Below are 9,066 nucleotides of genomic sequence, written 5' to 3'. Positions count from 1 at the left end.
CCTCAGGGGAGTCTAGGGGACACATGGGGACACCTGGGGACACCTGGAGACAGAGGGGACACCTGGGGGCAAGGGGGACACCGGCAGACGCAGGGGAACCCCAGAGGGGTCTGGGGGACACCTGGGGACGCCCCTTTACGGTGATCACACCCCATTACCATGACCTCGCCTCCTTTGCGCTGACCACGCCCCTCACGCCCCTCCCCCCCTCCTCTCCCATCGCCCTCCCCTCTCTGCGCCTGCGCACCCGTGCCTCGCTATTCACAAAAACTACAACTCCCGTGGTGCCCGGCGCAGAGGGCGGGGCAGGGGGCGGGGCAGAGCGCTGATTGGCCGTCGCTGAGGTTTGAACGCGCGCGCGGAGCGAGGTGCCCTCTGGAGGCCGGAAAGGAACGGCCGCGAAACGTGAGCGGAGGTTTGGGGGTTCGTGAGCGGGGGCTCGGGGGGGCTGCGATCACCAGGGGACCTGGGGAGGGCGGCCGGGGCGGGAGGGGGTTGGTAAGGAGGAACCGGGGGGCAAAGAGGGGGGTGAAAGGCCTGAGGGTAGCGGGAGGGGTGTGGTTGGGCTGTCCTGAGGGGAGATCGGGAGTCGTGGGACCCCCTCAGAGGGCTGAGGGTCCCGGGGGTCCTGGGGAGGGGAGCTGTGGGTGGGAAGGGTGAAAGGGGGCGGGGTGAAAGGCGTGAGGGGCTACAGAAACGGGGGAGGATTTGGAGGGGCCTGAAGGGGAAGCTGAGGGCCTGATATTGGGGCTGGGGGCCTGAGGATGTGGGGGCTGGGCGGGGGGGGGCTGTGAGCTTTAGGGGTCTGTGAGCTCGGGGGCGGAGTGGGCTGTGGGGGTCTCACACCTTCTCCTACCTCCCCCAGCCCCACATCACTTTGGAAACCCCTCAGAGACTCCTCAGGATGGACGGGAAGGAGGAGCGGGACGGCATCGAGGAGAGACTGAAGAAGCTGAGGGTGAGCTGGAGGTCCCTCCCTGGGGAGGGGTTTTTGGGCTGGAAGCTGAGTCTCTGCTTTTCCCAGGAAACCCTCTGGGTTTCTCACTGGCACCCCCCAGCTGTGGGGGAGCTAGGGGGACTCTCAAGGGGGATCCTCAGGGGGCTCTGAGCTGGGTTTGGGGGTTCCTTATTCCTAGGAAACCTTCTTTATCCCTCTGGCAAACCCCCTGGCTGGCTCTGGCCTTGGGACTGGGGGTCTGACTCACTCTTTCCCCCAGGAAATGACCCTCGGGGAGCTCTGGGTGGGTTGTAGGGGTCTTAACTCTGTCTTCCAGGGGTCTGAGTCCCTGTCTCCCCACAGGATTCCCTGCGAATCCCGCCAGGAGTGCCCCCACCATCCCGTCAACAGCGGCTCCAGACGTGTGACCGCGTGCTCCGATCCTGTGTGGAACAGCTGGGCCGGGAGGGTCCCCCCTCCCTTGGCCCCCCCCTTGTGGCCCTGGCCCAGGAGGCTGCCAGGGGCTACCTCAGCATGGTCCCGAACCCCCCAGGCTTGTATATGGAGAAGATCCTCTTTCACCTGCTCAAGAACGCTGTGAATTCCTGCCAGAGCACCGGGAATTCCTGCTGGGCTGCGGCAGAGCTGCTGTGGGAGCGGCTCCGAACCTACGCCCCCCTCCAGGACCCCCCCAAGGACTTCACCACCGTCACCTACAACGCCTTTTGTGTCCTCTGGAAAGGGGCAGCGGCCCTGGCAGGGCCTGACCGGCCTCGGGAAGAGGGAAGATCCCTGTTTTCTGCCCAGATCCGTGCCCTGCGCTTCCTGCTTCTGCTGGAGCGGGACAGGGGGTCTCTGCCCTCCCTGCAGCCCCCCTTCTTCACCTCCCAGACGGCCCAAAAGGCAGCAGCAGCCTCTGCCCTCTATGAGGCCGAGAGGGCTCCCTGCCCTGTGTTCTTGGCTCGGCAGCTCCGGGAATTCCTCCTGGAGACTCTCTGTAATGAAGCCTCAAATCCTCCCAGCATCCAACACTCCCTGTGCTTCTTGGAGCTCACCCTGGAGCGCTCTAGGCACCTCTGCAGGGCTGGCAGGTTCCACGAGGCCCTGGAGGCCCTGGAGGAGGCCAAGGCATTCCTGGGGCACTCCAGGGAGGATTTGAGGGCCCCCCTGGTGCTGCTGGAGGCCGGGATCCAGCTGGGAAAGGGGAGGTTCCCCCCAGGGCCCCTGCTGTGCCAGGCAGCTGCAGCACTGAGGGGGGAGGGCTCGGAGAGGACCCTTGGGGTGCTGCTGGAGGGGGCCCGGTTTGTGACGTCCCAGCTTGGGGAGGTGACGAGGAGGAGTCGGGAGCTGCCCTTCAGCCTCGAGGACCTACCTGGGCTCTGTGCCTTCACCGAGGGGCATTGCCGGGCCCTGCAGCGGCTGCTGGGCAGGGTGAGGGCCTGGGGGAGCTGGGAGTGGGTCTAGGGGCAGCTGTCAGAGGTGTGACCCTGTTTTGGGATTGAGGTTCACTTTGTGTGAACCCTCTATGTCCCTCTCCGATGTTCTTGTCACCAGGAGCAGCTCCAGAAGCTGCTGAACCCCCAAATCCCACTTTCCTCCTTCCCTGCCCTTCCCAGGTGCATCCCAGCAGCTCCCAGAGATCTTGCAGCCCCTGATCCTCATTTTTCCCATTCCCAGCTCCTGGAGCTCCTGACCTTTCTGAACCCCTTTTTTCCTCCCTCCAGGTGCCCCCCGATGCCCTCAAGCAGCAGGTGACGGTGAAGCAGCTCCTGTTCCGGAGCCTCCAGCTCTTCTCCAACACCGTCCACGACACCTTCCAGGGCTCCCAGGTACCCCCAGGATGGACATCCAGGATCCTTGGGGTTGGAAGGGGGGCTTCACTGAGGGGGTTCTGGGAGTGCTAGAATCTTCTCCCTTTGTTGGTGGGGTTGGAAAGGGGAGTTTGGGGTGCTCAGGATAAGACCCTTGGGATGCTGGAAGCCCCTTGGGGTTGGAAGAGGGGGCTGGAGGTGCCCTGAGGGTGTTCTGGAAGCTTGTCCCCTCCTTGGTGGGCTTGGAAGGGGGGCTTCAGCCACCCTGGGGGATTTCTGGGGGTCCTGGGGGCTTCTCCCCTTAGTGGGCTTGGAAGGGGGGCTCAAGGTGCCCTGGGGGTGGTTCTTTGGGGGCTGTAGAGGTTTGAGGTCCCCTTGCTGACTCTGTCCCTCCAGCCCTCAGGGTGGCTGGGGCTGGCCCAGGTGAGCAGGAGCTGCACCCAGAGCGTGACCTGGATGGTGGAGGCTCTGGAGGGGCTCCCCGAGACCGACAGGACCAAGTTCCTCGATGTCACAGGTCAGTGCCACCAAGGGGGAGCCCTTGTCCCTGTCCTGGGGGGAAGGTGTCTCTGTACAGTTGGGAGGTCCCAGTCCCCCTGTGGGTGGGGAGGGGGCTCTCTCAGTGACTTTGGGTCTCTCTCCCCACAGCCTCGTGTACCTTCAAGCTGGGCTTCGCCTTTCAGAGCCAGAACTTTCTGGAAGAGGCCGGAACCATCTGCGAGCCCTTCTGCAGGGGGGTGGGGGAACTGGGGGGCTACGGCTGCCCTGACACTTCCCCAGAGAGGGTATGGGGGGGCTGGGAATGGTGAGAGGGGGAGTGGAGGGGTTTGGTCTTGGAATAGCCCCTATCCCCAGCTCTGAGCAATTCTCCCAGGTGGGAAAGGGTTGTCTCAGTGAAGGGAAAGAGGATGGGACCAGCTTTGTCCTCCTGGGACCAGCTCTTCCTCTTTTTTTCCCAGCCCTTCCCTTGTTCCGGGTTGGGAAGGGAGACATGAGATTATCCCAGTAAGGAGAGGAACTGAGAGGATAGGAATGGCTTAGCCTCTGAACAGCCCCAATTCCCAGGTTCCCTACTCCCAGGTGGGGATGGGATACATGGATGTCCAGAGCAGGTTAAGGGGGATGCAGAACCCCTGGAATTCCCTCTCCATGCCCTGATTCTCTTCCTGTTCTCCCACAGCTCCACAAGTGTTTCCGGGTGCAGGTGGAGAGCTGGAAGCGCCTGGGGTGGCTGGAACGGGCTCTGGGCTCAGTGACCACGTGGCTCCTGGCCCTGGCATGGCCTGGGAGACCCCTGGCTCAGGCTGGGGGGGTCCTGGGGACCGAGCCCGGGGGGCTCCTGCATGAGCCCGTGGGACTCTGGGCCAAGATCAAGTTGGAGGCGGCCAAACAGGGACAGAAGGAGCTGCGGCTGCGGTGAGGGGGAACTGGGGGGCTGAGAGGGACTGTGGTGGGGACTGGGAGCTGCTGTGAGGGTGGTGAGGCCCTGCAATGGATTTCCCAGAGGATGCCCCATTCCTGAGACTGTCCCAGGCCAGGCTGGAGTCGCCTGGGATGGTGGAAGTTCCCAAAGCAGGGGGTGGGATGGGATGAGATGAGCTTTAGTGGTCTCTCCCAACCCAACCCCTTCCATGAATCCTTGAAAACAACAGGATTTTTCCCCCCAGGACCCTCAAGGACTCCCTGGAAGGCCATTCCCTGGACAAGGCCACCCTGGTGTCCTTCCTGCTGGCTGAGCTCCAGGCCTATAAGTGCCTGAAGTGGGACACGGGGCCAGAGCGTTACAACGTCCTGTGTGACCTCCTGGAGCTCTGCCCCGAGGACCCCGGGGGGCTCCTTCCTAGAGCTCTGGGGCTCCTGGAGCTGGCCCAGGTCCTGTGCTACCACAGCTTCGCCCCCCACACCAACTGGTGGGTGCCCTGAGACCACCCTCATGCCAAATACCCCCCGGAAGTGGTGGAGGCACTGGAGGGTTTCAGGTTTGGGGTTTTGGGGAGGGGGTTTGTGGGTCTGGGGTAGGGGAGAGTGTTTGAGGGGTGGGAAGGGGTTTTTGGGGTCTCTGGTGGGGTGGGGGAAGAGCTTTTCCAGGAGAGATGAGAAGGTGGGGAAGGGTTTTTTTAGAACTCTGATGGGTTGGGATGAGCTTTTCCAGGCCCATCTTGTTGAGTGTCCATCTGGGAACATTTTTTTTGGAATCCCCTGTCCCTGTTTGAGGTCTCTCAGCCCCGTGGTGTCTCTTTGGGGTCCTGAGGTGTTTCCCTCCCTCTCCTGTGGATCTCCAGGGGTTTTGGGGGCTTTTCCTGATTCCCCTGTGGAGCTCCAGGGATTTTGGGGGGGGTTTCCTGACCCATTTTCCCGGCAGCTCCGCTCTGGACGCGATCCAGGAGGCCCTGAGGCTGCTGGAAAAGGTGCAGCGGAATTCCCAGAACCGGGATCAGCTCCTGGATGAGAAGGCCCAGGCCCTGCTCTGGCTCCACATCTGCACCCTCGAGGCCCACATGGAAAAGGTTTTGTGAATCAGGGGCTCGAAGGAGCTGGTTTTTCCCAGGATTTGGGAAAATCCCAGAGCTCTGGGTGTGTCCCAGACCCATCCAGAGCCTCCTATGGTGTCCCAAATTCCCAGGGCATGGAGAGGGAGCAGAGGGGGAGGACCCAGGGCAGCAAGAACCTGGAGGACTTTGAGCCCAATGACCTGAATGCCGAGGGAAGGGCGGGAGAGGAGCCGGATCCGTGGGATGGGATCAGCTGCACCCTGGACACTGACAGAGGTGAGTGGGATGGAGCTGGGGGAGGGGGCTGGGGGACCAGGAGAGGCTTTTCTGGGACCTTGGAGGGGTGGGAAGAACTTTTCTTTCAGGAAGAGCCAGGTGTCAGCCTGGGAATCCTCCTTGGCCCTGCCTGGCTCTGTCCGAGCTCTCTTAGCCCCTTGGTGTCCCCTCAGCTCTTACCAAAAGCCTGGATGAAGCCTTTTCCTTGTGGAAGCAGCTCCTGGAATCCCCTGGAATTCCCCGTGTTCGGAGCCTGGAACAAACCGTGACCTCCCTGCACCTCCTGGCCACCCTCTACAAGCTCCTGGCCAAGGTGAGACCCCCCAGGACCACCAGGAAACCCCACAGGAGGTGGTTTTGGGCCATAACCAGTGGATTTTGTGCTTCCCAGCCCATTCAAGCCCTGGAGAGTTTCCTGCTGCTCCAATCCTTGTGCCGGAGCCTCGGCGACATTCCTGGCACTGCCTGGGCCTTGTCTCACCTCACCCGGCTCCTCCTGCAGCTGGAATGTCCCACCCATGCCCAGGTGAGCCTGGAGTGATGCGCTGGAATGGTTTTGTTGATCCCTGAGGTCCTGGTGTTCATTCCCGTGTGGCATTCCCAGGTTTTTCTGGAGGAGCTGGAGTGTATCCCACAGGAATTTCCAGCAGCTCCTCCAACATCCTGGGAATGACCAGAAAGGGGTTTGGATGATCCTTGAGGTCCTGGTGTTCATCCCAGTTTGGCATTCTCAGGTTTTCCTGGAAGAGCTGGAGTCCATCCTGAGGGAATTCCCACGTGGAGATGAATCCCAGCAGCTCCTGCAACATTCCTGCCTCCTGCTCCGGAGCCACCTGTGCTGTGTCAGCCAAAACGTAAAGCCAAAAGGGCTCCTTTTTGCCCTGAAATTTGTGGGAAGAGGGAGTTTGAAGGGTGGAGAGACCCCCTCCAAAAGTAGGACAAGAGGGAATTATGGATGTGGAGGCCCCATGCAATCCCCGTTTTTTTTCCCAGGTGGAGGAGGGGCTGTCCCTGCTCCTGCAGGTTGTCCAGAGCCCCCTGGCCCAAAAGGCCACCAAGGGCTGGTACCTACTCCAGGCCCAGGGGCTCCAGGTGGTGGCCATGTACCTGGGAATGGCTCCTGCACACTTGGGTCCAGAGCTCCGACACCGGCTCCACCAGAAAGGTGGGACTGGGGGGATGGGAGTCACCCCTGGGGGGGTTGCAGGGGTATGGAGAGGGGATGAAGGGTTCCAGGGAGGTTTTGGGGGGAGGATGGATAGTCCTAAAGGGAGGACAGTGGGGATAGGGGAGGAGGGTCCCAGGGGGTCTCTGGGGGGATGAAGGGTTCTGGGAAGGTTTAAACTCTGGGAGTTTGAGGAAGAGGAATGGCGGGAGTTTGGGGATGAGGATGGGGAGGATGGAGGGGGTTTGAGGATGGGGAGGAAGGGGGAATTGAGGGATGAGGAAAAAGGTTCAATTTGAGGAGGAGGAAGAGGGTTTGGTGGGAGGAGAAGGAAACGTGGAACAAAGAGAGGGAATTTTGGGGGTCTCTCCATGCTGGGGGTGCTAGGAAGGGCTTTCTTTGGTGCTCACCCCCCTCCCAAACCCCCCTAGGCTGGAAGACGCCCAAAGTGGCCCTGATGGAGGTCCAGAAGCTCCTTCGCAGTGTCATCATTTTCCTCCTGGGCTTTGACATCCTGGGGGGCTCCCGGAACAACGAGGGGGGAGAGCAGTTCCAGGACTATGGTGAGAGGGGAGGGAGAACCCTCTGGAATGGGGTGGGATCCCTGGAAAGGATTGGGAGCCTCTGGAATGAGTTGGATTCCTTGGAAAGGGTCAGGTTCCTCTGCAATGAGTTGGGCTCCTCCAGGGAGGACCAGGAGCCTCTGGAACAGCTCCTGCTTCCCCTGCCCCCGCCAGGTGCCAACGTGGTGCTGAAGTGGGAGGTGCTGGGGGAGGCCCTGTGGTGCTGTGAGCGCCTGGTGATGCTGCTGGGCTGGGCCGAGGTGCTGTGCCGGGCCAGGGCCTTCTGCGGAGAGGCCCTCAGGGTGTCGAGGCTGCTGCAGGGCACACGGTGGTGAGTCCTGGGGTTGGGATCCTCGGGGTTGGGAATGGGGGGAAAATGGGACTAAAGAACAGGATTGGCAAAACCCTAACACTAAACCTGAGGGGTCTTTGGGGGGGTCTCAGGGATGTTTTGGGGATCTCAGGGCATTTGGGGCATCTGAGAGGTCTTTGGGGGGGTCTAAGGGGTCTCTTCCCCATCCCTTTTCCAGGTGCACGTCATTCCTTCTGCTGAAATCCCAGCTGGAGCTGCAGCAGGGGGAGCTGGAGCTGAGCCAGCTCAACCTCCAGCACACCCTGTTCCTGCTGCAGCCCCACCCAGGTAAGACCCCCAGGATGCAAGGGGGGTTTTGAGGGGTGGAGGAATCCCTGAGTTTGGGGGGATCCCGGGGGTCCCCAGTTTTGGGATCTGCCTCAGGATCCTTTCTGGAGCTGGAGCACCCGGAGTTGACCTTGAGCTGTGAGAGTGTGGGATTCAGGTTGGATTCTTTGGCTAGAGGACCCCAAATATCCCTCCCTTCCATCCAGAGTTTAAATCCAGAAAGGAGAGTGTTAGATCCAGGTTTCTCAGGCTGAAGGACCCCAAATTAACCCTACCTTCCCTTTCAGAGCCCAAACCTCCCCAGGAACCACTGCTCCCACCCAAGATCCACCTGAGGAAGGGCCACATGGAGCCAAGGAGGCGCTGGGACCACCCCAAAAATGCCCCAGGAGAGGACGATGAGGGGTTCCTGAAGGGCCCTGCCCTGGAATTCGTCGCCCCTTCGAACTCCCAGGACCCTCTGGGTGCCCTCACAGCCTCCCCCGAGCTGAAACCCATGAGGAAGATTAACCTGGCCTTCCTCTCCCACCCCTGGAGCTGCCCCTGTTGCCGCTGCTCAGACCTGGTGGTGTCGGTGCTGGGCCTGCGCTGGGCCCTGGCCCAGTCTCGGGGCCAGGTCCTTGCAGGGGAGGGGGCCGCGGGGGTAGCCCTGGTGAGGAGGGTCCTACCCCGCTGTGCCAGGGTGGGCCAAAGGTTTGCCAGGGAGCTGGGGGATAGGCTGGGGGGGCACCATGGAGAAGGGGAGCCCCCCAGGGACAGGAACCACCCCAGGAACCAGGATATCCCTGGGAATGGGGACCCTCCTGGGACTGGGGACCCTACCAGGCACGGGCACCCACTTGGGTACTGGGACCTGGGGCTGCAGGACCCCCATGAGGACCAAGACCCTGCTGAGAACTGGGATCTGCCCACCCTGGAGCCCCAGAACCCCCCCAAAACAAGACCCCAGCCCACCCTGGGCCTGCTGGATGAGCTGGTGGCCATGGGCTACTGCACCTTGGCCCTGCAGAGCCTGAGCAGCCCCGGGGGGCTCTGGGACCCCCAGGACAAGGAGCTGGAGTGGGGATTGGCCTTCCTGGGGTCCTGCAGCCCCCACCTGCCTGGCCTGGGGGTCTCCAGAGCCACCCTCCTGCTGGCCAAGGCCACGGCCACCCTTGGCTACATGGCCACCAAACTGGGCCT

At 62.0% G+C, this 9,066-nt stretch overlaps 1 protein-coding gene across 1 annotated transcript in view; it reads left to right on the top strand.

The window, feature by feature from the left end:
- Window positions 1-904: 904 nt before the first annotated feature.
- Window positions 905-9,066, top strand: part of ESPL1 (extra spindle pole bodies like 1, separase) — a 13,701-nt gene continuing 5,539 nt past the window's right edge. Inside the window, exons 1-17 of the mRNA XM_027907311.1 lie at window positions 905-958; window positions 1,301-2,368; window positions 2,662-2,766; window positions 3,145-3,265; window positions 3,397-3,533; window positions 3,929-4,164; window positions 4,416-4,658; window positions 5,111-5,255; window positions 5,372-5,516; window positions 5,690-5,829; window positions 5,908-6,042; window positions 6,251-6,370; window positions 6,510-6,681; window positions 7,113-7,244; window positions 7,419-7,575; window positions 7,775-7,884; window positions 8,172-9,062. Of these exons, the coding sequence (XP_027763112.1) occupies window positions 905-958; window positions 1,301-2,368; window positions 2,662-2,766; window positions 3,145-3,265; window positions 3,397-3,533; window positions 3,929-4,164; window positions 4,416-4,658; window positions 5,111-5,255; window positions 5,372-5,516; window positions 5,690-5,829; window positions 5,908-6,042; window positions 6,251-6,370; window positions 6,510-6,681; window positions 7,113-7,244; window positions 7,419-7,575; window positions 7,775-7,884; window positions 8,172-9,062 (4,111 nt within the window). The remainder of the gene's footprint in view (window positions 959-1,300; window positions 2,369-2,661; window positions 2,767-3,144; window positions 3,266-3,396; window positions 3,534-3,928; window positions 4,165-4,415; window positions 4,659-5,110; window positions 5,256-5,371; window positions 5,517-5,689; window positions 5,830-5,907; window positions 6,043-6,250; window positions 6,371-6,509; window positions 6,682-7,112; window positions 7,245-7,418; window positions 7,576-7,774; window positions 7,885-8,171; window positions 9,063-9,066) is intronic.

The sequence above is a fragment of the Empidonax traillii genome, unplaced genomic scaffold (genome assembly GCF_003031625.1).
Source record: "Empidonax traillii isolate 1590-97213 ecotype Southwest subspecies unplaced genomic scaffold, ASM303162v1 scaffold1437:size147607, whole genome shotgun sequence".
NCBI classification, from domain to species: domain Eukaryota; kingdom Metazoa; phylum Chordata; class Aves; order Passeriformes; family Tyrannidae; genus Empidonax; species Empidonax traillii.
This window is presented reverse-complemented; position numbering and strand designations above follow the sequence as displayed.